This window comes from Galeopterus variegatus, unplaced genomic scaffold, assembly GCF_000696425.1.
Source record: "Galeopterus variegatus unplaced genomic scaffold, G_variegatus-3.0.2 Scaffold2113, whole genome shotgun sequence".
Lineage (NCBI taxonomy): Eukaryota > Metazoa > Chordata > Mammalia > Dermoptera > Cynocephalidae > Galeopterus > Galeopterus variegatus.
The window spans coordinates 159,634-185,636 of NW_007728224.1; the positions used below are offsets into that span (position 1 = coordinate 159,634).

Consider the following 26,003-nt stretch of genomic DNA (forward strand, 5'->3'; position numbering starts at 1 on the left):
GGCAAAGCTCCCCAGGCAGGGAAGGTGTCAGCCCTCCGGGTGGCAGGTGCCATGGTGCATCTGATGGCCGCGAGTAATTAGAGAAGGCGTTTCATTTCTGGCATGGGAGGAGGGCGGCAAGGCTGCTGCACTCCACGCTGAGCTGGGGAATTGCTCGGGGTCTTTGAGGCACTTTTTGAGCAGGTACCAGCTGGAGGCTCTGGCTGTCAGATGGTGACAGTTCCAATGAGTCCGGAGAAGAAAACCAAGCGTGGCAAGCCCTGCACCAGGAGAGGGGAGGGGAGGTGTGGTCTGGACTGGGGGTTCACATCCCTTTGACGCTTGCTTTCTGGTGTCCTGACTCATCCTGATGACACTGTCCAGCCCTCAGCGTCTCCAGGAAATTTGCTGCTGCGTCTCCATTTCCTCATATCCAAACAGTAACACTTTCTACTTAAACAAAATGACTTTTTAGTAATAGGATTAAGAGAAAGAGAAACTTTTTGGTAAAAGAGGAAAAGTGGCCTTGCTTTGGCCATTTCACAGGAAGAGAGCTGGCTCCGAGGACATTTCCTCCACGGGCTTCCGTACCTGGCTGTTCCGAGCCTGCTACGAGCCAGGCACACACATGGCAGTGACCCGGTCCGGTCACCAAGGCTCAAACATTAGGAGCTTCCTCGGAGGTGTCAAGCCCTTTCCCTTCTCCCCGGGACTGGGGCCTGCGAGCCACCCCACAGCTGCGGGAGGCACAGCGGAGCCTCTGCTCCGACTACATCAGTCCCTGCTTAAAGCTCTCAGTGGTTTTCCTTCGGCTTCTGGAGAAAGTCTGACCCCCACAGTGCCCTGAGGCCCTTGGTGACACCCATTATGGTCCTGTGCATTGGACTTGCCTGCTCCTTCAGGACATTGGGTCCCCTACATGGTATGGGGCGGGGGCAGGGCTCTGCCCCCTGCTGTCCCTTCTCCTGATCAGCTGTGTCTGTCTCTGAGCCTGACTCGCATTTACCTACATGCATCAGCTCACAGCCCCCTCACCTGGTCACCTCTGATCTGTCCTCTCCACCCCCCACCCCCCCAGGCTGGCCAGAACCCCTCCAGGCTCACAGCTCCTTGACCGCTCTCCGGCCACAGTGAGTTTCTGCTGATACGACAGCCTCCTCTCTGCTCTGGTGGAAGCCTCGAGATTAGGAACCCAGGCTGAGGCCTCTCTGTCCCTCTGGCACCCCATGCAGGACCCAGCACATCATAGGTCCTTACGAATGGTTGTAGAGGGAGCAGGCTGGTGACTTCAGAGCGAGGAAGTTCACCATCTCCATGTGGTCTTAGGATACAGACACCTCCTTGTCGATTGGGGCTCCACATGGCTCAGAGACCCCAAACCCCAGAGAAGAGGAGAAGGAGTCTGTGCTGCAGGGTCTGGCCGGCCTGGGCTCAGACCCATTGCTTAACCTGCCAGAACATCACCTTCCATGAATGTGAAATGGACAACATTCCAAATCGTAAGGATATTCATGAGGATTAAAGAAATCATTTGTAGAAAGGGCATGGTACTAATTGAGGCCCAGCAATAGCTGGTATTATTTTCTCTCTCTGCTGGTATGGGGATCTGAACCCTTGACCTTGGTATTATAACACCACTAACCAGCCAGTTCCCTTATTCTCTCTCTTAAACAACAGCCCCTCAAATATTTAAGGTTGGTTCTCATAAAATCCTTGCATGTCTGATAATTAAAGTTCCTTTTTTCCCCAGCACTGTCTCAACATCTGTTTAAACAACCTCTCACGTCTTTTAATACCAATATTTGGAGACTGTTAGGCAGCACTGGGCGATTTTTCTTGAGTTCGATGCATCTTAAAGGTAACAAATTGCACAGGGGTCTCAGCTGATGCACCTCCGCTTTATTTTTAGCACCCAGAGAGTTTTAAAGATGGTTCAATTGATTTTTCTCCCCCCACTAAGCGATTTCTTGTGCTGGAAGCTGGCATTACTCCAAGCCTAAGTCTGGAACAAATTTCTAATTCTCATTTACAGAGCAGGTCCCTGCAGCCAGGCAGGCTGGAGTCGGGTACAGCAGTTGGATGCAGGAGGCTGAGAACCTGGGTCAGCATATGCCTGCCTGAGGGCCAGGCTTGTTTTCTGTGCAGGGAACAAAGGAGGGACTGGCCAAGGCCCCTCTGTGTGCCAGAGCCTGGGGTCCACCCCTGCCTCTGCCACTCACTCACCAAGTGACCCTGGTTAGTCCCTCAACCTTTCTGAGCCTTGCTTTTCTCATCCATTCAATGGGGGTGCATCGCCTATACCTGGGGCTGTGAGGGCCGAATATCTGATGGGTACAGGGCCTGATGTGGTGAAGACACGACCCTCACCAGCCCACTGTCAGGTATTTTACAGGTTGACCTTTCACCCTGCCCATGGGATCACTTTGCTGAGAAGGAGACAGGTGTGCACCTGCTCAGAAATGCTCCGTCCTTATCTTGTTAGATGAGTAGAACTGGTGGTGAGAAGTAGAGGCCATGACATGGAGCCCCGGGTTTCAGCTCTGCTATCTGCCCATGGTTCTGTGCATTCATTCACTCATTCATTCATTCATTCCAACAGTATTGACCGGGAGTCTACTCTGTGTTGAACATTGGACTACGTGCTGGGGATACAGGCGTGGTCTCTGCCAGGGCTCCCCAGTACAGTCGTATAGGTTGCCTACTGCACAAAGAACGTGGTGACTGGGGGCAGAAATCTAAGCCAAGCACCCTGGGAAAAAGGGATTTTTCTTTTTCTTCTAATTCTGCACAGAGGAGGTGTCTTTTCAGAATTTGCACAAAGTCACCTTTTGAGTGGGTGGGGACCCTGACACTGCCCTTATGGGGTTTATAGTTGAGCAGGAAGGTAGGCACAGAGCAAATAAGCCCCAGTGAGCCCTGCCGGCCCCACCTTTGGGATGCAGACAGAGCCTAGCTGCCTCTCCCCACCAGCATGTGTCAAGGCCACTGTCATCTCTCACCCTGATATGGCAATGACCCAACACCTCTCTTCTTAGATTCAGGAACCCAGATGCTGTGTTCAAGCCTCAGTTCCAAGACGTAGTAACTGTGCAGCCCTGGTCAGTTTACTTGGACTCTTTGTGCCTCGGTTCCTCACCTGCAGAGTGAGGCAACATCCCTGCTTGCATCCCAGGGCTGTCATGAGGATGCCACCTTCAGAACAGTGCTAGGTGAATGGTGCCACAGCACCACCAGTGCTATTAGCTGTGTTTCCCCTGGGGTCCCCTTATGATCTGTTCTCCTGCATTGACGGCGAGTTTTTTAAAAAAACGTGAACTAGGTTATGGCATTCTCTGTTTAGAACCTTCCAGCAACTTCTGCCAACTTGGAGTAAACTGCACCCCTCTCCCTGGCCTCTGAGGCCCTGCTCCCCCTCCCCCACCTCACTTCCTCCTCCCTCCTCTTGCTCCAGGGCTCAGGATCTGCCAGCTGGTTCCCTGGCAGTTTACTTCACCTTCCTGGGCCCCAGTTCCCCCTTCTCTTGGGTGGGTGTGGTTGGACTGGGGCTCTGAAGCTATCTTTCAGCCCACACAAGCAGGATAGCCTCCCTAGGTCTCCCTTGGTCTGGGCAGGTGTGATCATGCTAGCAGCCGGCTAGAGCTGGCTTGTACCGGCTTGCAAGAGCCAACTGCACACATCTCTGCCCTGCTCCGTGTTCATGGGCATTGCTTTGATAGCTTGAACTGACTATGGTGGTAGCATTTCTACTGCAAATATCCACAAACACTACAAGGTCTGTCTCTCCCCGTCCCCCAGAGAGGTGGCTGTTACAGTCACCAGCGCACCACTGCTTTGGGTCATAACAAGGCCCGGCAGCTGCCACCGTGACTGAGGGCTTCCTGCCCACGGCTCCGCTGTCCACGGTGCTGAGCCATTTGAGACACTGTCACCACTTACCAAGCACCTGTCTGTGCTCTGTCTAGTGTTTTGAGCACAATGCACTCACTGCCTTACTGAAGCCTCCTGAAAACACTGTGTAGCAGGCATTGCTATGCCACAGGAAGGTTAGTAATCTGCCCAAAGCCACACAGCCAGGGGATGGCAGGGCTGGGATTCCAACTCGGGCCGTCTGGATGCAGCACCCATACCGTTCGGTCATGCTGCATTGCCTCTCTGTCGTGATAACAAGCCCTGCGACAGCCACTGGTTATCCCACGTCTAGTCTGCCAGGCCCTGGGCTGAATGAATGCCTGATGCAGCTGGTTGCTTTTAACTCTCGTGGCAGCTCACAAAGGTGAGTGCGGTCCCCCATTGTGCAGACAGGGACACGGGCTCTGAGAGGTAGGCTCTCTTGCCCACGGATGCCCCAAGCCCAAGTCTCTCTGGTTGCTTGTCCAGCTCTGTCAATGCAGCAATGTTTCTTGGCTCTTGTTTTAGATCCTAAGGAAAAGCAGGCCCTTTTTATGTCATTGCAGAACAGAGTAGAGATTGTTTTGCAGTGCATGGACTGTAGCAGCCGTGTGATGTTTCTAGCATTTTCTCTAGCTCATGGGATGGTAGGGGTCACGTGACCCTGTCACGCTTCCTATCTCTTCCTAATAGGCCTCTGTGGCATTTCTGTAACACGCTCCCGATTAAGACCCCCTGACCCCCATCCAGAGCCCCAGACCCCGGGTCTGTGTCCCTCTTCACGATCGGTCCTGCCACCTCCAGCCTCACTTCTCATCACCCTGGACACTCACTGAGCCTCTCCCTAGCCCGGCCGCCTCCTCTTAAATCCTTCGTCTCCTCTCCTCTGCCTGTGGCCTGCCTGGCCCCACCCTCTCTGCCTCCCTCACGGCACTCCAGCTGCCTGCCCTCGCAGATCCTCAGCTTCACACTCCTCCCACAGCCTTTCCACAGGTGATGTGTCCCCCTGCCCCATGCACCGGACACTCACCCTACCCTGACTCTGCCCGGATAACTCCTGCTCACCTAACGCCTCGGCCTGATGCCTCTGCCTCAGAGCCCCTTCCCAGACTCTCGAGACCAGCTCAGGGCCTTGTTAGCAATCCCCATCACGTGCACCTGTGTGTCTCCTGGAGCATCGATCCTGGAGCTAAATCTGGATTCCGTGCTGGGCTGGGAGCCCTGGAGGTCAGCACGGTGCCCGGCTCGCCCCTTCTCAGTGCCATGAGGAGTCAGCTGCCTGGGCGTGTGTTCCAGCTCTGTCCAACCTCGGGTTTTCCCCTCCCTGCTCCAGAAGCCAAGGCATGCCATTCAGCACAAGCCCTCCTCGTCCTTCCAGAGGGGACAAGCTCTGCACCTTTTGCAGCCTGCTCAGTTTATGGTTTTTTTTCCCCAGAAGGAGAGAAAGACACCGATTCTTGATTCTTGTATAACTAGCTTTAATTCAACTTTAACCATGTACTAGGTCCTTTGACATATGCCATCTCGTGAAAGGCTCATTACAGCCCTGCCACACAGAAGTTATCAGCCCATTCTGCACATGAGAAAAGCAGGGTGCAGCGAGGCTGAGTTTTGGGAGGTCGCACAACTGTTCGGTGGCAGGGCTGCAATTTCAGGCCCTGGGCTCTGTGACTCAGAATTCAGTGCTTTCTTCCCATGCCATAGTTTGGTTGGTTCCTTCCTGAGCATGTAGGCATTACATAGGCTGGCTGGTGGTAGGGCTCTGTGGACTGGCTCGTCACACAGAGAGCAGTGGGCTTGTGCAGCGACTTCCCCTGTGGCCCCAGCAGTCTGGGCTCTGCTGCCCAAGAGGCGTTGCACCCTCATCACCAGTGAGATGTGCTGAGCAGAGAAGGCGAGGAGGCTGCTACAGGCTGAGCTGTGTCTTCCCAGAGTCCATATGTCGAAGCCCTGACTCCCAGAACCTCGGAACGGGATTGTATTTGAAAATACAGAGGTAATTAAGCTTAAGTTAATAAGGCCGTCAGGCTGGACCTCATGCAGTCTGACTGGCGTCCTTATGAGAGGAGGCGATCAGGACACAGAGAGACACCAGGCTGTGTGAACACAGAGGGAAGACCTGTGAGGACACGGAGAGAAGGCTGCCAAGACCAGCCCTAGAAGGAACCAGCCCTGCCGACACCTTTGCGCTTGGACTTCTGGCCTTCGTAACTGTGAGAGATAAATGTGTGTGGGTTAAGCTACTCAGTCTGGCATTTTGCTGTGCAGCCAGGAGCCCTCTTGTAGGATCTGACATGCTCTGCCTGAGTGTTTGCAGCTCATGTGTGTGGTCGGGTCATCTTTTGAAGGAAGTTAGCTGAAAAGACAGTTTTTCAAGACCATGTGCAGGAGGCCTTCCAGGGCACCTCTATGTCCCTGGTGAGCCTGCGTGGGAGGCATTTCGTGGTGTGGCCCTTGGCAGGGCTGCCTCCATCCCTCTCTCCAGTGGCTGCCTGGTCGCCATGGTGACAGCCCTCCCATCATGAGAGCAGGCTCCTGCTGAGCCATCTGGATAACACACACTTTGCTTGATTAAATCAACAGAGCCCAAGGCTTCATGAAACCCCTGTCTGCCTGCAGTGTCCACCTTGCCGAGGACACAGCTAGCCCAGCCAGCCCAGCATCAGGGCCCTGAGGGTGCTGACCCCATGGGGAGAGCTACAGGGTACACGGAGATACATTTGCTCCAGAATGGTGGGAGGAGCACTGGCTGGAAGTTGGGAGGCCAGGATTCCAGTCCTCACTCTGCCATGGCTCCACGTGTGGCCCTGGGCAAGTCACTGCTCCACCCTGGGCCTCCCTCTCCTCCTGGGTGGGACTGGAGTGTGGACAGTTTCTTCCTGCAGGGATGGGCTGCGTGCCTGGCCATGGTGGGATGTGGCTCTCTGAGGTTATGACTGTGTCTCAAAGCTCCATTAGTGGCCGGGTCTTCACAGACTAGCTTGCGGCCACCCCACTAAAGCTTGTTGTGACATGGGTAACATCGGTGCACGACCTTGTGAAGACTGTCATGGCTTGGGTAACATCGGTGCACGACCTTGTGAAGCCTGTCATGACCTGGGTAGCATCAGTGCACGACCTTGTGAAGACTGTCGTGACCTGGGTAACATCGGTGCACGACTTTGGCGTCTGGGGACTGCTGTCCATACCCCTTTCTCACTTGAGCTCCTCACTGGAATGAACCAGCAATGTTTGTTCATTCACATGCCTGACTTGATCTACAGTCAGCAGAGACCTGCCTGTGGAGGAGGGAGTGACTCTTAGGTCCCGTGCCCACCATCCAGGTGAGGGGGACCAAGGCTCGGAGAGGCACAGCTGGGTGAATTGGAACCACTGCAAGTGGTGGCTCCTGTCCGGCGTCTCACCAGCCCTTGGCATGCAGTGCTGGTGGGACCCCGGCTGGGCTTCAGGAGATCAGCTGATGCCCTTGGCAGCAGGAGATGCAGGGTTTTCTATAAAAATCTCCACAAACCTGATGACTCTGCGGAAGGCCCACGTGGATTACGTTTCCTGTGTCCTTGGCAGGAAGAGCCACAGACTTCACTCTTGGGCGGAACGACCCCCTATTTATGAGCTCTGTGGACTCCCCCAGGCACGGGCTTTGAACAGTTGGGGGCACCCAGCACCTCCACCCCAACCCAACAGGGTGAGGGGGCCTCATGCTGGTTTGGGGTTAGGGATGGGGCCCCACCTGCCCCTTCAGGGCTGCACTTACTCCATCTGATCTTGGAACTGGGGTCTTGGGGGTGGGGGGCAGAAGAGGAAGGAGGCCTGGCCCCTGGGGCTGCTTCACACACGGCCCTGCATGCGCTAAAGAAGCCAGGCTGCTGAGACAGAAGGCAGATTGCAGTCCTGTTCTGGACCTGGGTCAGCCAAGTGTGCCGGGGGTCAGGCCCAGCCCACCTGTCTATAAAGGTTTCTCTGTAAAGCCATATCCTTCAAGTATTTATTGTCTATGGCTGGTTTTTTTTTTTTTTTTCCTTTTTGTCTTTTTTTACTGACCAGTAACGGGATCGCAACCCTCGGTGTCGCGCCCGTACCGGGGACTGGCAACAGGATTGCAACCCTCGGTGTCGTGCCCACACCGCGCTCAGCCAGTGAGCGGGAACTGGTCTCCACATGGGATCCGAACCCTCGGCAGGAGCGCCGCCGCGCTCCCAAGTGGTGCACTCTCCAGTGTGCCACCGGGCCGGCCCTATGGCTGTTTTTTTACAGCAAAAGCCAACTCAGGTAGTCGCAGTTGCAATAGAGATCTTATAGCTGGCTAAACCTAAAATATTTGCTCTCTGGCCACTCACAGCCAATGCCTGGTCTAGAGGGTTACGTCTGTGAATGTTCACACTCGGCTGCTGGAAGGAAAAGGGGGTTCATCGTAAGTTGAGGGAGCTGGAGCTGAGCAGCTGCAGGAACCAGAGATCTCCTCCCAGGCCCCTGGGCCGTCCAGGGAGATGGCAGCTCCTCCCTACCCACTGCCCTGCCATCCCTGTCTCATGCCAATGCCTGTGTCTTTCTTTTCCTGCTCCCAAGCCTCAGGCAACACAGAGTCCAGAGACGCTGAGTGAGTGGCTGGAGGCTCCACCGTGGGTTAAAGGCAGGTCGGAGGCTGGAGTCAGGCTCCTGCAGCCAGTCAGCGCTCACTGCATGTGTCACCTGCCTTCAGCAGCTCACTACAAAGCTCCTGCTGCATGCCGGGCCCACCACAGCCCTTCACAGGACTTCTTAGTTATTCTCACCACAGCCCTAGGAGGCAGCAAGTGCCATTGACAGTATGAAGTCGGGGAAACAGAGGCACAGAGAAGTTTAGAAACTTGCCCACAGACACACAGCAGGAAGAGGCAGAGCCTGGATTCACCCCCAGGCTGTCAGGGACTAGGGGTCACGCTGCTGAATCACAGCAGGCATATTGTCAACTCTGGAACCCAACTTAGTTGCAGTCCTGGTCTGGCCGCCTCTCTCTTGGCTTCTCCTGGCGGAGTCTTTACTTCCTTATCTGCAGAAGGGGTGCCCCTCACTTACAGGGGGAGGGGACTGAACCAGACACAGATGTCAAGCAGTGGTCACAGGCAGCCCACCAGGCATGTTAGCTGTGGACAGGACCAGGTGCTTGGCTGGGATTTGGAGACACAAAGAGGAATATGATTTGGCCCACAGTCAGATGAAGGACACAGACAGGTCAGCCAGTATTTGTGACTTAAAAAGACCAAGCTATGGGTCTGGGAGCAGAGTGCAGTGGAGACCAGAGGAGGCAATCTGGGGATCAGCCCTTCCCGATGAGCCTCGCAGAAACTGCACCTAACAGCAAGCTTCCCTGTCTGCAGCTCATGCATTTGTGCAGCCGCAGTGAAAAAACTTCCGACGCACTGTAGGGTGACAGCTCCTTTTAATCACCCTTGTCAGTGACGGTGCACTCGTAGAAGGAACTCCCTCCTGGCCTGGGGTCGCCTTGATTCTGTCTCTCTTCTCCACTTTAAGGGCTTCTTCTGCTTGGTATGGGTTTGAAACCTACGGTACCCCCAGCCCTGACTGGAGGGGCTGAGTCATTCAGTGTCAGCAACTATTTACTAAGCACCTGCTATGTGCCTGGCACTGCAGCAGTGATCTCAACAGACAGGTGTCTGCCCTCACTGGGGAGGCAGACAGTTAACATACGCCAAGGTTGTAATAAACAGTGGTTAATGCTTGCAAAAATATAAAGCAAAAACCATATATACTAAGCAAGGTGAAGGAGATGAGTTTATTTAGAGGGGACGTGGGGAGTTCTAGGAGGCCACTTTGTGAGGAGCACTTGGACAGAGACCCGAAGGATGTAAAGGTGGGAGCCCCGCAGGTATTTGGGAGAGTTGCTGTCCAGGCAGCGGGGACAGGAGGTGCAAAGGCCCTGTGGTAGACTGTGCCTGTCACATCCCAGGTTGTGACAGCTGCGGTGCACTCATCCTGCAGTTTCCTCTAAGAAGCAGGGGGCTTGGCTCCGAGGGTCTGTGAGAGCTAGATCTGCAGTCCTGCATCCTGGTCCAGATATAAGCGCTGTGGCCCAGTGGCTGTGGGCACCACCGTGGCTCACTCTCCTAATCTAAATAAAGCTAAGGGTAGCGCCACCTGCCGTCTGTATTCAGAGAGGAGGTGGAGACAGATGACATGAACGGGGTTTCTAAATTGGGAGGGCCGTGCCCAAGGGAGGATTAAGAATCATCTATCTGATACTTGTTGACACATCCATCAGGCAGCAGACATCCCCTGTCACCAGCTGTGCTGGCCATGGCAAGGGGGCAGTGGGTACACAGAGGTGCTCAGACGGGGTCCCTGTCCTGGAGTTGACCGTCGAGAGGGTGAGATGGGCACGTTCACAGCACGGTGACCCACAGGAGGTGAGGTCGGTGGTTTCACCTTCCCTGCATTGTCCCCGCCGTGTGGCTGGCTCCTCTCCCGAATGCCTACCTGTGTCTCACAAACTTTCCTTGCAGGGAAAATGATTCTTAGCTGCCTTGGTGTGATTGAAAGTAAAGCAAAAGCCCATCAGACAGTTGGAGAAGAATTAGATAGAAAAATAGAATACGAGTAATTTAGCCAGCTTTGCCAAGGGGAAGGGGCTCTGAAACAAGTCTAATTATGCTTGTTCCCCAGGGAGCTCAGTCCTGAAAGGAACCTTGAAAAGCACTGTTTTACACATGGGATTTATGCGGTGATCAGAAACAGGGAGGGCCACCTGGGGGTTAATCCTTGAAAGGAAAGGGCACTCTGGGACCATGCCCAACCCCTCATTTGCAAATGGGGAGACCGGGGCTTGTGGAATGAAAAGGAGACAAGACCAGATGCCAGCCCAGGGCCACCTCCTGTCCTGGTGCTTGTCCCACCAAAGTTAAAGCTACTGAGTGTGGTCATTGTTGGGTCAAATATCTCAAAGTCCACATGTGCGTGGCCACATGGGTATGAGTTGAGGGCACGTGTCTGCGGTATCTGAATTTGTCGTGCTACGGAGGCTTTTTTTCACAGCACCTCCCTTGTCAACAATCTGTCCTCAGGCCTCATTTTATGATGGACTAAAGGGAATTCAAGAGGGACAGTTCCACTCAGTAATTACTTCCTACAACACATCTGGTGGCACTGGTGCAGAGATAGGCGGCAGACACGGGTAGCACCTGTGGCCAGCTGAGCTGGAGGTCTTGGAGAGGCCATCCTAGGGGCGGGTGACCATGGGCTCGCTGGGATGCCCACCATGGAGGCTGTCGTGCTGCCCTGGAATTGCTGGGTGTGGCTGTGGATTCAGAGGTGCAGTTCTGCCCGCTGGGCCTCTGGGAGCCCCTGCCCAGCAGGGGCCTTGCTGCATTGGCCATGGCCGTGGTTTGTCTTTCTCTGCCAGAGTAGTGTGGAAACAAAGCCTCTGTCTTTCACATTATTGTTTTCACAGCAACCACTGTATCCAAAGTCCTTTGTTTGAAACAGCAGGAGAGTCCCCAAGTGATGCTCACGCTGTAAGAACCACAGTCCTGGGCTGTTGGTGGGACCCAGGTTTGGGGACTCTGTCTTCCCGGCCTGAACATGGTGCCCCCAGTCTTGTGCCTTCGCCCCTCAGCCAGCTCTGGGTTGCTGCGTTCAGGGGTGTTTGCCACAGAGAGCTGAAGACATACTGTTCCCTGGGCACTTTTAAAAGTTCTAGGGCCGGCCCGGTGGCGCACTGGATAAGTGCGCCGCTTGGGAAGCGTGGCAGCGCTCCCGCCCGAGGGTTCAGATCCCACATACAGACCGGTTCCCGCTCACTGGCTGAGCGAGGCGCGGGAGCAACACCGAGGGTTGCAATTCCGTTGCCGGTCCCCGGTTCGGTACGGGGCAACACTGAGGGTTGCGATCCGTTGCCGGACACGGAAAAAAAGACAAAAGACAAAAAAAATAAAAATAAAAAAATAAAAATAAAAGTTCTAGAACATGCTGAGGTGGGAAAGGCAAGTGTGTTTGGATGGATACTGTCAGTCAGGAGTGGGAGGGTGTGCTGCAGTAACAAATAACCCGGAAGTCTTCAAGGCTGAAAACAGCCCAGGTGTATGAGGGCACTTCAAAAGTTGGTGGAAAAATAGAATTAAAAGGTAATATAGATCTTTCCATGAACTTTTCGAAGAACCCTCATATTTCCCACTCATGCTACCAGCATGTCTGCCACAGGTCCAATTTGGTGTGGGTCTTACAGCAGAAAGAAAATGTCATGACAAACCACGTGCTGGCTCTCAAAGCTTCAGTCTGGAAGTGACACAGGTCATTTGTCACCTCCGCCATCCATTCATTGGCAAAAGCGACAAGTCTGCTGGCTTCCTTGGTTCCAAAGGACTCCTAGGAACCCGAGACGTTCAGAGAACCATCCAGAGTTTCCACTTACCATCAAGCCCACCCCCTGCCCCCATGAGTTATAACCCTATGAAATGCAGCCAGAATGAGTTTCCTAACAACGACACCGAAGGAACCACACAGGAGCTGTGTTCCCTGGACACTTCTGTTTCTGCCCAGCTGCTGTTGGCTTTAGCTTGTGTCTCGAGTTCTGCAGAGAGGATGTGGTCCCTATTTGCCCTGACCCTTTGGTGGGGAACATTAAACAGGGGCCACAGTACTAATGTGCGTGACCTTTCATAAATGACCACACTTTTCCTCCAGACACCATGTCAGTGAAGCTCAGTGAGGGATTGAAAGCCGCTGCCGAGCAGGCAGAGCGTCCTGGAATGTCATCACGGCACGTGAGCTGGGAAGGACGGCCACCAGGCTGGTGTTGGTGACATTAGCATCCCTGGAGTCCCAGCTCTTTTTCTCTCTTAACCTTTAGTATCATTTTCATTATTTAATCTCTGCTGCTCTTCATACCAGAAAAACCACAGTTTCCTGTGAAACCAGCCAGGCACCGATGACTCAGCTCATTTTTTCCCTCTCTTAGTATTTTTAGGTGATTCTCACTTTCTGGTTAGTTATGTGCTTCCAGGAAGCAAGGCTTGAGGGTGGGCACAGAGACCCTCCTCGGTTCATTCTGATTGCACAGAGTCAACTATTTTCTTGTGGTATTTTGTAGATTCTCATTTTTGCAGAAGTGAGAAAATACTGCTTTCTTATTGAGAGAGGACACAGCTTGCAGGTGGGAGTGGGGGGTCCAGGGGGAGGAGGGAGGGAAGCGGGCTCATGGCAGATGAGCCTCAGAGTTTTAATTGGTATTTTCCATGTAATAAAAAAATAATAATGGCAAGCAGCATTCCTGGAGCTTTGCAATGCTTTACCTCATAATCTTCACGGCAAAGCTGTGAGGTTAGAACTGTTAACCTATTTTACAGATGAGGAAACTGAGGTATGGGGAGCTGGGGAACTCATTTAGGATCACACAGCCAGGAGGTGGCCAAGATGGGACACAAGTCCCAGGCCCTCTGACTCTGGGGCTTATGTGCAAATGAAGAGGGGACACAGGGAACAACCACCCAAAGCCGAGTCACAAGGAACAAGCACCCAAAGCCCCATGCACAGCTGAGGAGACTAGAGGCCATGGGTGTTGCTGTCAGAGGAGAAGGAGCTGTTTGGACAGGACAGTGAGCAGGATCTGAAACTGGAAAGCTAGAGGAGGCTGGGTATGCCAGGCCTTGAATGCTGTGCCAGGGGGTTCTGGTTTGCTGCTGTGAGCCATAGGGAAGAGACAGGGCAAGGGCAGGCTTTGGGGCCTGGGCGGTCGTGAGGCTGAGTCCAGCCTCATCTCTCACTTCTGAGTCACCCTGGGCAAGGTGCTTAACCTCTCTATGCTCCAGTGTATCAGTCATGGATACGTCCCTTGCAAGCAGCAAAATTCTTGACTCTAAACAAGAAATGGAAATTTATTAGCTCCCATGTTTAACAGTTTGGGGATGATGGCTTCAGGTGCAGCTCAATCTAGGATTCAAAAGGCATCACCAGACCTTTCTCTCCACTCTGTCTTTCATGTTGTCTGTCCCACCCTCAGGCACCAGGGTTCCCCTTGTCACAATAGCAGATAGAAGTCCCTCCTCTCTGTGCCACCCAGCCCAGCAGGAATGGTTGGTTACATTCCAGCATTCCCAGTATCAAAGTCCTGGGAGCTGGAAGGCACAGATCAGAGCTGGTGGGAGTGGGGTGGGGCTGGCCCAGAGAGGCAGAAACTTTTTCCAAAGGAGAATCTTGACACTGTGGACGGGAGAAGGGAAGTGGGTGCTGGGGTGTGGGGGGGTGTGGGGAACCAACAGATACCCCACACTCAGTTCCAGACACAATGCACAGAGTGACAGAGAGATGTGAAATCATTCACCACGAGTGGCGACAGCCCAGCACGTAGTAGGTGCACAGCAAACTCTCCTTTCTTTCCTCCTGCTTGACAACCGATGGGGGAAGGTGAGCAGAGGGGAGAGGCCCCACAGGTCACTACTGCGTGGGGCTGTGCAGCTGCTGGGCACGTGCTAGGGAGGGGGTGCAGGTCAGGAGGGGACGAGCAGTGGTCGGGCACTCAGGAGGGGCAGCTGGCAGGCAGTCCACCCTGCAGGTCTGCAGCTTGGGGGACTCTCAGGTCTGGGGTGTTTATCTGGGGGTCCTGGGAATGGAGAGGCGGCTCAACCACAACTGGGGGGATGCCTGGGAGAGGTGTTGGGGAGCCCCAAGGAAGGCAGAGCAGCAGGTGCCCTTCATTGCCCCTTCCTTGACCGCACCGCCTCCAGACATCGTGGACATCAAGCCAGCCAACATGGAGGACCTCACCGAGGTGATCACAGCGTCCGAGTTCCACCCACACCACTGCAACCTCTTTGTCTACAGCAGCAGCAAGGGCTCCCTGCGGCTCTGTGACATGCGGGCCGCGGCCCTGTGTGACAAGCACTCCAAGCGTAAGTGCCATGCCTGCGGGGCGTGCAGAGGCAGGTGGGGAGGCGCTCGACCTGGGGCAGGGGAGGCGGGCATGGGCTGGGAGTATCTGGGCTGGCTGGGGCGGCTGGGCTTTGTGCTTCTTTAGTGCTGGCTGGCAGGGGGAGTCTGTCCTTGCCACTAGCTGCTCCCTCCAGAGTCCCTGCATAGCCAGGAACTGCCCAGCTTCCAGGGGTCGGGCTGCTAGGATGAGCATCAGGGATTCTGGAAGTTAAGGAGGCACCAAACTTAGGTGTCACCTCCTCCAGGAAGCCTTCCCTGACCTCCACATTGCCACCCCGTGGCCCTCAAAGCTTCCCTCTCTCACTGAACTGGCTGCATCCTGCAGAACTTTCTGCAGCCCACTCTGTCTCCTCTAGCAGCCTGTGAGCTCCTTGGGGGCAGGGTCTGTAACATGTCACCTCCTCATCTTCAAGCCCACCACAGGGCCTGGCATGGGAGATCCCATGGGGTGCCCGTGGAGTTCTGGGGCTGAACAAGTTTCAGGGAACATGCTGTATAACCACCACAGCCCATGTTTCTGATCACACTCAGCCCGGCCGCTGGCCAAGCTCTTTACTGTGTAGTCTCACCCAACCTTGCCCCAAGCTCCCGGGGAGGTTCTGTCCAGTGGAGGAAACTGAGGCTCCAGGGATTGGTCTGAGGTCACCTGAACTGAACAGTGGTGGGACGGGGATGCTCAGTGCAGGGCTGTGACAACATGCTGCCATGGTGTCCCCGGAGGGTCCTGGAGGCACAGGATCAGGCCTTCCCGGACTACTTTGGAGGTGTGGCAGAGTGACTAGGCAGGCTGAGCCCTGGCTCTTTGTCTGGTTCATGTCTCTCTCTTTCCCCGGTGCCTTCAGCTGTGTCTGGAAATAAACAGTTGAGTGAACTGATGAATGAATGAATGAGTGTGTAAGTGAGGGCTGTTTGGCCTTGGAGGGGGCTTTGGTACAGTCTAGTGTGGGTGGCAAGGGCTGGTTGGGAAGGGCAGGGTCATGGTCTTCCCCTGGTTTCGCTGGGTGCTGCATGGGCCCCGGGACTCAGGCTCAGGGCCCTCCAAAGCCTCAGTTCCTTCCTCAGCCAAGTTCTGTCCCCCAGTCCCACCCCCTGCTCTCGTCCGGGTCTGTCCACACTCCACATGTCTCACAACCATTTAGGCACTTGGTGGGCGCCTGTGGCCGGCATGGGGCTGCAGCCCAGAACCTCAGACAGAGGCCCTCACTCCCTCTGGAGCTGACATCTCGTGGGGGGTACACGGACAGTGGGTGCACAACTAGGTAATGCCAGTGATGTCAGCAATTCCTGAAATGCTGGGCACGGGATGGAGGGCTCAGGGAGGGTCTCACTGAAGAGGTCACAGTGGACGAGACACCCTGAGGGGGTGAGGGGTGGGAAGAGTGTTCTGGAAGGAGGGCACTGCAGGGGCAAAAGCTCTGTCCAAGGTGGGACAGAGCACTTGCAGGCAGCATGACTTTCTTTAGCGTGTCTCCTGCCAGGGGTTCACGTGAGAAGAGATGGTGACTCCAGGGTGGGACAGCGGAGGTGGGGAGGGGGCATCTCTGCTCTCCCCTAGATGCTTGGATCGGGGAGGTGGAGCCGGCAGGCTTTGCTGGCAGGATGTGGGTGTGCAGGGTGACTCCGCTGTGTGGCTTGAGCATTGGAAGAAGGTGCGGCCATTTCTGGGACGGCTGGGAGTGGGGTGGACACCAGGAGGGCTTTGGACACAGTAAGCGTGAGATCCATGCTGGACTCCGAGGAGGAGGGTCCAGTAGGCCCCCAGACACTGGGGTCTGGAGTCCAGGAAGAGACCCCGAGTGGACAAAGTTTGGAGTTATGGTGCCTGGATGGGACGGGGCGCTGCAGGGACAGCTGAGATGTGCACAGGGGAATGTGGACAGGGCCAGCCCCACAGCCACAGCCCAGGGAATGGATCCCTTTTCTGTGGCTGTCACAGCAAATGACCACAGATGGAGGGGCTTTAAACAACATGGATGTGGGCCGGCCCGGTGGCGCACTGCTACAGTGTGCCGCTTGGGAGTGTGGCGGCGCTCCCGCCGAGGGTTCGGATCCCACATACAGACCAGTTCCCGCTCACTGGCTGAGCGAGGGGCGGGCGCAGCACCGAGGGTTGTGATCCCGTTGCCGGTCCCGGTCCGGTACAGGCGCGACACTGAGGGTTGCGATCCGTTGCCAGACACGAAAAAAGACAAAAAGGAAAAAAAAAAAATAAATAAACAACACGGATGTATTCAGTCTGTAGGCGGCAAGTCCCACATGGGTCCTGCTGGCTGAAATCAAGGTGTGGGCGGGGCTGCCACCTTCCCTGCCGTGGCCGTGGCTGTGGCCGGGGACACACGCTTCCTCACCTTGTCCTGCTTCTAGGGGCTCCCGCATTCCTTGGCTTGCCATCCCCCCACCCCTACCTTCAAAGTCAGCCACAGCCAGCAGAGCCTTTCCACGACGGGCTCTCCTGTGTGCTTCTTTCACTTGAAAAGACCCTTGTGACCCCATTGGGCCCACTGGGATGTCACCGGGGACATTATTCTGCCCCCCATGGTGGCATTGTCCTGAGCCCTATCCCCACTGCCTGTTGACTCGGGCCACCTGCACCCCGAGCTGCGTGGGGCTGAGCCCTGGTCAGCTCGGCAAGAATAGGACTAAAGAGGAGAGGAGAGCCTGGGCCCTGCTCCGGCTTCTAGCCCTGACCCCCAGTGAGCCCCGTGGGAGGGAACCTGAGGCCTCGTGCACGTCCTTGTTGATGGGGGTGGAAGTTCAGAATCGTCCTAAATGGCCGACAGCACATGGCAGGTCACCCATGCAGATGTCCGTCTAGTGAAACATTGTGCGGTCATTTCAAGTACACTTTTCTGTGTATTTGCATTTTACCGATGGGTTTTAACCTTGTATCAGAAAACGTGTGTGTGTGGTATTGAGTGAGTACAGAGGATGCAGCACAGAAGAAACTGCTTCGTGTCCCCCACGCTGTTTGAATGATGCTCTTCGGTGGGCTGGAGGTAGAGGCACAGCCCGCCTTGGCCCTGAAGCCTGTGTCATCAGCCCCCAGTGTCTGATAGAGCTGCCACCCACAGGGCAGCTGTCACGGGCACCTTGTATCTCGGAGCCAGGCACAGAGGCGTTCATTGCAGCCACGTAATTGTCATACGGCTGGTGGTGTATGAGCCACACGTGAATCAGCTCACAAATTCAAGAGTGCAAGAAATATAACTATTTTCAATGACTCAACTCAATTTTTATTTCTCACCCCCATCTCCCAGGGCTGCAGAGAACATTACCTTTAGGATCTTGGCGCATTTCGCCTCTCCCCAGACTGTAGGAGGTTCCAGAAAACTCTTGCAGGGGTGGGGGATGGAGAGAGGTACACTGGGTCTTTCTGACCACCGGGGGCTTTTGACTGTGCCTGGGTGATGCTGGGGTCAGGTCTCTTGCTGAGAAATTCGGAAGGGCCTGTTGTCTGGCTGCCTAGGAGCTGTGGTGCCTGGGCCCCTCCCCAGGCCAGCGATCCTAAACCTGCATGCGGGGCTGGGGCTGCTTGTGACTTGCTAAGGGTTTCTGTAAGCTTTTTGCACATGTATTCATAGGTGAAGTTGGTCTTTAATTTTCTTTTCCTATACTTTCTTTGGCCAATTTTAAGATTCTTTAACTCTCCCGAGATGAGTCGGGCAGCTTTTTCTTTTTCTGGAACACCTGATGTAATATATCTGCCCCTTGAAGTCTTGGTGAAACTCATGTGTAAATCTATCCTGTGTCTTTTTGAGGGAGAGAATTTTATTTTTATAACCTGTTCAATTTCTTTTTTGATTATTGGTTTATACAGGTTTTCTATTGCAGTTCTTTGTCTTTTAAATTTTCCTAGAATTTTTTTCTCATTCTCAAACTCAATATCCTGCACAAAAACTTTCTATTTAATGCCAGTAAGAGGATTGTTTGCCAGTCTTTTAACATGCCTTTATCACTTCTATTTTCCTCGTCTCGTTTAATTTGCCATAAATAAGTAGTGAGCAGTTAAAATCTGTCCTTCTGAGTGTCGTATCCAGACTGTGTTTGCTCTTAGTTCTCATGAGGCGTTAAGCAAGCAGCCAATTCCCAGTCATCAGGTTGTGATTGTTGGTTTTAATCAGAACACAAGTGGTTGTTATTCAAGCTAATTTTTTAAAAGAGACTTGGAGACTAGGACTAGCTCTTTACCTCCCACTTCTAGCCTTTGATCCAGTTACTGCTCAAAACTCAGAGAGTGGCCGACAGTGACACCCCAGAGACAAATGTTCATAGCATCATCTTCCTACCAGGATAAAGCCGCGATGTTCTGTTCACTGAATGAAGACTGTCCTGGACCCCTGTGGGTGTTCATTTCTGCCATTGGACAGATGAGGAAACCAAGGGTCTGAGAAGCGCGGTGGCTTCCCCAGACCCCTGCCCATCAGGGCAGATCTGGGGGCAGGCCGGCCACTGTGTTCGCCCATCCACAGCTTCCTGTCTCTCTCCAAAGCACTAGAAATCTGAATCTTTTGTCTGCTAGGCGTCGTGACAAGGTAACCATGGAAACAACCATACACGGTCCTCAAAATAGACAGTTATTTCTGCTTCTGACAGCAGAGAATCTTCTGAAAGGAAGGGCTGTGCTGGAGCACAGAGATTTCTTGCATTAGGGGGTAATGACAGTCGAGACCCCTCTAGGTCCTCGACGATGTGCTGGGCCCGGCACTGGGTGAAGTCATAACGGCGGCAGGCCTTCCTCGAGTGCTTGGCACGTGCACGTGCCGTTCTGAGTTTACCTGCACCCACCGTGGAGCCGCTGCAGCACTCGCCTCACAGATGAGGAAATCGAGTGTTTTCCTCTCCTACTGCTGCCCTAACAAATCGCTGCAAACTTCATGGCTTAAAACAACACAGATATGTTTTTGTACAATTCTGGAGGTCAGAGGTCTAAAGTCAAGGTGTCAGCAGGGCTGTGTTCCTTCTGGAGGCTTCGGGGGAGAATCTGTCTCTTTGTCTTTTCTGGCTTCTAGAGGCCACCTGCGTTCCTTGGCTCATGGTTCCTTTCCTCATCTTCCAAGTGCGTCCCTGCAACCTCTGTTTCCGTCATCCCAGCTCCTCCCGCCTTTGACCTTCCTGCTTCCGTCTATGAGGACCCTTGTGATGACATCAGGCCCACCCAGATAGTCCAGAATGACCTCCCCATTGCAAGGTCCTTAACTTGAGCACGTATGTGAAGTCCCTTTTGCCACGTGAGGTAACATGTGCACAGTTTCTGGGAAGTAGGATGTAGACATCTTTAGGGGCCACTGTTACCTGCCATATTGAGGCACAGAGAGGTTAAGACATTTGCCCAGGGTCACACAGCTAGACGGAGCTAAGATAGAGCCTCAGGTAGCCTCGTGCCATCAGAGTGAGCTTTTTCTCACTTAATCGTCACAGAAGCCTCGAGAACTAAAAACCCTCCGGGTAAATTGTGGGTGAGCCAGGTTTATTTACAGCGGCTGTGTGGGGTGGACTTCCAGGGCTTACGCCTGTTCATGGATCTGCAGTCGAAAGACCAGACCTAGTCCAGACCCTGCAGCTTTCTGGGGGCAGAGCCAGGGCAAAGTTTTCCCACAGTGGGAATGGACAGTGCGAAGGGCCTGTGGCTGGATTTTAAGGCCCATGTGGCAGGAGCATGGGGGGTGGCGGTGGCGGAGGTGGGAGTGCGTGGATGAAGGCAGGTTCACATCAGGAGCTTTATAGATCACGGCAAGAGCTTTGGGTTTGCTCTGGAAGGGACGGGAGCTACAGGCGGGTCTGAGCAGGGAGTGACCCAGCCTGGCGGTGTTTTAAAGAATCCCTCTGGCTGCTGAGTGCAGGATAAACTGTGAGGCGAGGTGGAAGTGGGGGCCAGCTGGGGGATGAGCAGGTTAATGGTGCTCAGAGCGGGGTGGACGCAGCACAGGAGTTGAGGGTGGCAGGGTCCTGCGTGCAATGCTGGATGTGCAGACGGATCAGATGGGAAGCGGGAGCGAGGGTGGAGCTGGCTTTGGGCTCTGTGCTCTGTGCTGTGTGGATGATAGTGAAGTGGGGGCGTGAGTCAGGTGTTTCTGTGAAGGGTGCAGGGCCCTGATGCTGTTGGTCTGAATTAGGAAGAAGCTTCTCTGAAGAACGACAGAGCCTGGGAGGCACGGGACAGAGCATCGCAGGTGGAGGGCGGGCTCTTGGGTGCAAAGATGCCGGGTAGGGGGGCACCGAGCATGCCGGGCCACTGGGCCGCAGCTGGCGGTGGGTCTCATTTTGTCTGGTGGGGGCCATCACATGGTGTCGAGCAGGGAGTGACAGTTGTCAACTCTTCATCGGCGAGTGTTCATTGTGCTCAAGCCTTGTAGAGACTCCCTGCCCTCCCCAGTCTGCACAGGCTCGGGGTGGGGAAGGTGGCCACCCAGGAGTGCCCTCCCCAACGGTGGCATCACCCAGGACTGGTGAGGTACCCGGTACCCGGGGTGCCCTGTGATCTAGAGCCCCAGTCCTTCTTCTGTTGACAGACCCCTCCCAGCTCCTCCCAGAGTACTGCCCAGGCGGGGCTAGCCTGGGCTCAGAGAAGCCCGAAGTGGGGCTAGCCTGGGCACATGTGCTCACTCCATACATGTAGGGGTCCCTGTGTAATATCAGAGCAGAGAAGGGACCCATTGCTAAGAAGCCAGGAGCAACGATGGACAGGACCCAGCTGGTCGGCCCCTCTGCTCCCTCACGCCTGCCTTCGCCTGTGTCCTCTGCCTCCGTGGACCTGCAGGCCCCTGTCCGTTTCTCCTCAAGGCCTCGCTGACCCGCACTCTTGTCCCAGAACGTGTGGCCTAAGCCCAGGCCTTTCTGCCATCTAACCCCGATCCTGCCTCACCCTGGCCCCATCTCCTCCTCTTAACCCCCACCCCCCACCCGTGTCCCGGGAAAAGGCCATCCATGTACTGACAACAGCAGGTGTGGGACACTGCAGGCGCCACTGAGAAGGACACAGAGCAAGTGCCATGGCATGCAGAGGCCACTCCCCACCAGGCAAAGGCTTCCCCGCTGGCCTGGAAGCTGCAGTGGCCACGTCAGGGTGGGGAGGAGAGGCGGTGTCAGCTGGCGGTGCCAGAAGTTTCTGTCTGCTCCATGAGCAAGGCTGGGCCCTGAGCCAGGCTCCATGCTGGGCAGGGATGCCAAGACGTCAGATGACCGAGGCAGGACCCTGCCCCGAGGGTGCTCACAGCCCCATGAGGTGACCACGCACCCCTGCCGGTGCCACAGAAGAGGGAGGGCAGCCAGGGCTGGGCAGGCACTGAGGGTGAGCATCTGGTTTCTTTGGAGGGCATCTGGACAGTGTGCACTTTGGAGGGCAGGCTGCTGGAGCTGGGGTTCTGAAGGATGTATAGGAGTTGGAGGGAAGATGGGCTAAAAATGGGAATGGGGAATTCGGGGAGAGAAAACGATGTGAAAAAAATAAAAGTAGCTACACAGTTCTTTTGAGCAGCTACTCTGAGTCCCACGCCGGGCCGGGTGCCTCCAGGTATGACTCTGCCAGAGGTCCCATCACCCTCCTTCTCCAGGGGCTTGCCTGCGGTCACACAGCAGTTCTGCTCTGTTCCGCTGCGCTGCCTGCTCCACGGCAGGGCAGGGGCTGGGGGAAGGCGAGCGAGATGCCAGGGCTCAGCGCTGAAGGCGCCTCACTGCCAGTGCTGCCTTGAATGAATGCTGTGCCCTCGGGGCCTGGCTGGCCTCACCCTGCTGGAGGCAGGAAAGGGGCTTGGAGTGTGCTGCAGGGGGTAGATTTGTGTATGGGAGGCCAAAAGGGCAGGCTGGTGGGGACCCAATTAGGAAGGAGCTTGTCAGCTACAAGTAGAGGCTTGAACTTTGACCCTGTGGGCACTGGGGAGTCATGGAGGGTTTGAAGCAGAAGAGAGATGCCGTCAGAGCTGCGTGTGAGGCTGGCAGGAAGGCTGGCACCTGCTCTCAGGTTCCCTTCCCTTTCCTTTGAGGCACGGGTCCTTCATGTCTCAGTTGGGCTCCCCCAGTCCCCTCCACCTTGGCCTGAGCAGAGCATGAAGGTGGGGGGTTCCACTGTTCCCCTTTGGGTGCTGATGACACCGTGAGCCCCCCAGGGAGGAGGACATGGCTGTAGGAAACCACTAGAGCCACGAAGGCCTTAATTATGCAAAATCATTACAAAGAAAAAAGATTGAGATTTCTGCTGATTCACAGCCCTCCGACTTCTAAATAATTAGAGTAGAGGCGGGGAAGAGCTGCGGGGTTGGGCCTGTCACAAGTGACAGGGGCTCTGGGACATGTTTCTTTAAACTCTTGGCAGCAATAATTACTGTGAAGTGTCCTCAGTGATCCCGGCCATTAGAGGGGAGACGCTTTTCTCTTGTTCATGCCTGCGGGGAGGGGTGGCTTGTGTGTGTGCTGGGGGTGGGGGACAGGGATTGACACAGAAGAGTAGATGTAGACGTCATTCGAAAAAAATCTATTATATCAAAAATTTGGTAGAAATGTTTAAAAAGAATAACAACGTTCAGGGACATTTTTTTCCTGCTATTCGTATCCCTTCCCATTCATCCTTTGTCCTTAAAAACCATCAGAAATGCCTGAGTTCAGCCATGGTTGGGGGCGGCACCACTTGGTGTTTGTTTTCAACTCTTGATTGGATTGTCTTCCCAGCCTTGGACCTTGGTGGTTTGTCCTCCTGGAGGCTGGCGGGGGACTCTGCCAGTCGCTCTGTGACAAGGAGTGCGTGAGCCCCTAGATGGTTCTGGTCTCCATCTGCCTCCCTACCCCCCACAGGGCATGCTGGGAACTTGGACCTCGTGATTTAGGGGGGACCACGGAAGAGGAGAGGGGTACCAAGGCCACTCCTAAAGTCAGGGTGCAAGAGATAGCCCTGCTTGATGGTTTTATAACTTGGCTTCTGTTCTGACCCCTCGCAGCAGAAAAGCCAGTTCAGTCCAGAAAGGGTTCCGCCTTTTACCTGGGCAGGTGCTGGGGACCACCCGGGTTCTGCGGAGATGCTGTCCCTTGTGTCAATCCATTTAGCAGCCTGGGGCCCCTCTTCTCTCAAACCTCTGTCTTGTTCCTCCCAAATATTAGGTCTGTACCACTGCTTATTGAAAGAAAACACAGAATCTCACTGTCTTAGTTTAAGTAAGAAATCAAGTATTGAAATTTTTTTCTTTACTCCAGGCATCTGGAGAGAAGAGGGAAACATCATTGATCCTTTTTGATTTAACAAGGAAAAATTACGAATACGCACGCTGCACAAACACCGATGTCAATTCAGTTGTGATCAGGACTCCAAACATTGCGATGTGAGATGACCAATCAGAATTCAGATATTTTAGAGGCTAAAGGTGACTCTCCAGGAGGTGTTACCACCCCCACCCCCACTTGCTCTCGACACCAGGCCACCACAGGCAGGGGAGTCCCGGGGATGCCCACTGGAGGGCACTCCATGAACTTCACTGCACGTGGGACTTGCACTGCCTGAGGCCCTGCCCAAGCTGGCGGTGTCCTGCCTGTCCTGCAGCCCCCACCCTTACCCCGCTCCTCCCTGGAGGGGGTGTCCTCGCTGAGGCCCAGGGACGGGAAGGCCTATCCCCCAGCTCCTTCCTCCCAGCCCACCCTTCAACTTGCCCTTGCTGAAAGAGGATCGCTCGGGCCGCTGGGCAGTGCGTCCCAGGGCACAGCTCAGGAGGAAAGAGGGGAAACCTGGGGGCATGTCAAGGGATGGGCCAGGGTCCTCCTCAAAGAGGATATGTTTAGTCAGTTTGTGTTTCATTAATTAAATGCCTGCAGGGCTAAAATCATTCTAATTCTAAAATGTGAGTGACCTCTTGGGGAGATAAACCAGGAGGTAAACCCTTCCACGGCACTGGGAGGAGGGGCCTGCCCTCCAGATGGTGCTTAAAGGCCTTTCTCTCAAGATGGGGGGACTTCTTTCCTTCCTGCTCGGATTTTCTCGGGGATACCAGTGGCATGGAGGTAAAGGCAGGAGCCTCTCCTTGCCCTCTGCTGGGCTCCCTCCCCTCCCCGTGCCTGGTGGCCTGGAATGAGAGTGGTGACTTGTCTGCTCTGTAGCCCTGGCCTCCCAGGTGCTGTATGGCAGGGGGACTCCAGTCTCCCGCTTGCCACTCTCTCTGCACTTGACTTAGATTCTACCCTCCCTGCCTCTGGACCCCCTCCCCACAGCCTGCAAGGCCCTGTGTGGGGCCCCTCTTGCGTCCCTCTGCCCCCTGCTCATTCCTGCCCCTGCCTATGCTGGCTTCCTGCTGGTTCCTGCCTCAGGGCCTTAGCACGTGCTGCTCTTTCTGCTTGGAGTGCCGCTGTCCCAGGTATTGCCGCTGTCCTCTCCCTGCCTTCACTCAGACCTCTGCTCAGACGCCCCTTTCACAGAGGCCCTGTCCATCTAAAGAACCGGCCCCTTACTCCGTCTCGTCGCTTGCTGTCTTTCTTCCCGACACCTGCCGCTGTCTGGCGGGAGAGTACGTCACTTAGCTCTGTCGTCGGTCTCTGTGAGGAGAATGCTGGTTCCATGGGAGCAGGGCATCTGTGCCAGTCACTGCATCGTGCCAGGGGCCCTCACAGTGCCTGGCACATAGCAGGCGCTCAGTATGGACTGTTTGACTAAGTGAATGAATGAGTGAATGAATGAATGAATGCATGCAGGAGTACTTCAGAGCATCCCATGGGGTGGGAATGCTTTCAGCCTCCCTGCAGAGCGGAGCTAGGCCAGAGTTGTATTTCTGGGAAAGAAGTGGAAGAAACAGCGTCCACCTTGGACAGGAGGGAGAATGAGGGGTCCCAGATGAGGGGATTAGGGGTTCGACCAGACCTGGGAAGCAAGACATGAGACCTTGTGACCCGGAGGGGCCATCAGGGAGGGGGGCTCTTGTGGAGCCTCTGAGGAGCTGTGTGTGATCAGCTCTCTGTCCCCCTGGAGATGCAGAACTGGCCAGCAGGCAGGGCTGCCATGCAGCTGGTTTCCATGGGGACAGCAGGACAGGTGGTCACATGTTTAAGTCCTTCAGACTGGCAGGTATACAGCTGCCAGCCCCACCATCCTATCCTCTTCCCATGGATCCTGCACCTCTCCATGGCCCAGGTCCTAAGGAGATCATGCCTGGCCTAACAGGGATTCTAGTCCCCACCTGGCCCTAGCACCAGGCAGCCAAGCCAAACCCATCTGTGGGCAGGGCTCAGCACGAGTGCCCAGGACACTG

At 54.9% G+C, this 26,003-nt stretch overlaps 1 protein-coding gene across 1 annotated transcript in view; it reads left to right on the forward strand.

Annotated features, from left to right (window-relative positions):
• Positions 1–26,003, forward strand: part of PPP2R2C (protein phosphatase 2, regulatory subunit B, gamma) — a 59,561-nt gene that overhangs the window by 19,646 nt on the left and 13,912 nt on the right. Inside the window, exon 6 of the mRNA XM_008580495.1 lies at positions 14,583–14,747. Within this exon, the coding sequence (XP_008578717.1) occupies positions 14,583–14,747 (165 nt within the window). The remainder of the gene's footprint in view (positions 1–14,582; positions 14,748–26,003) is intronic.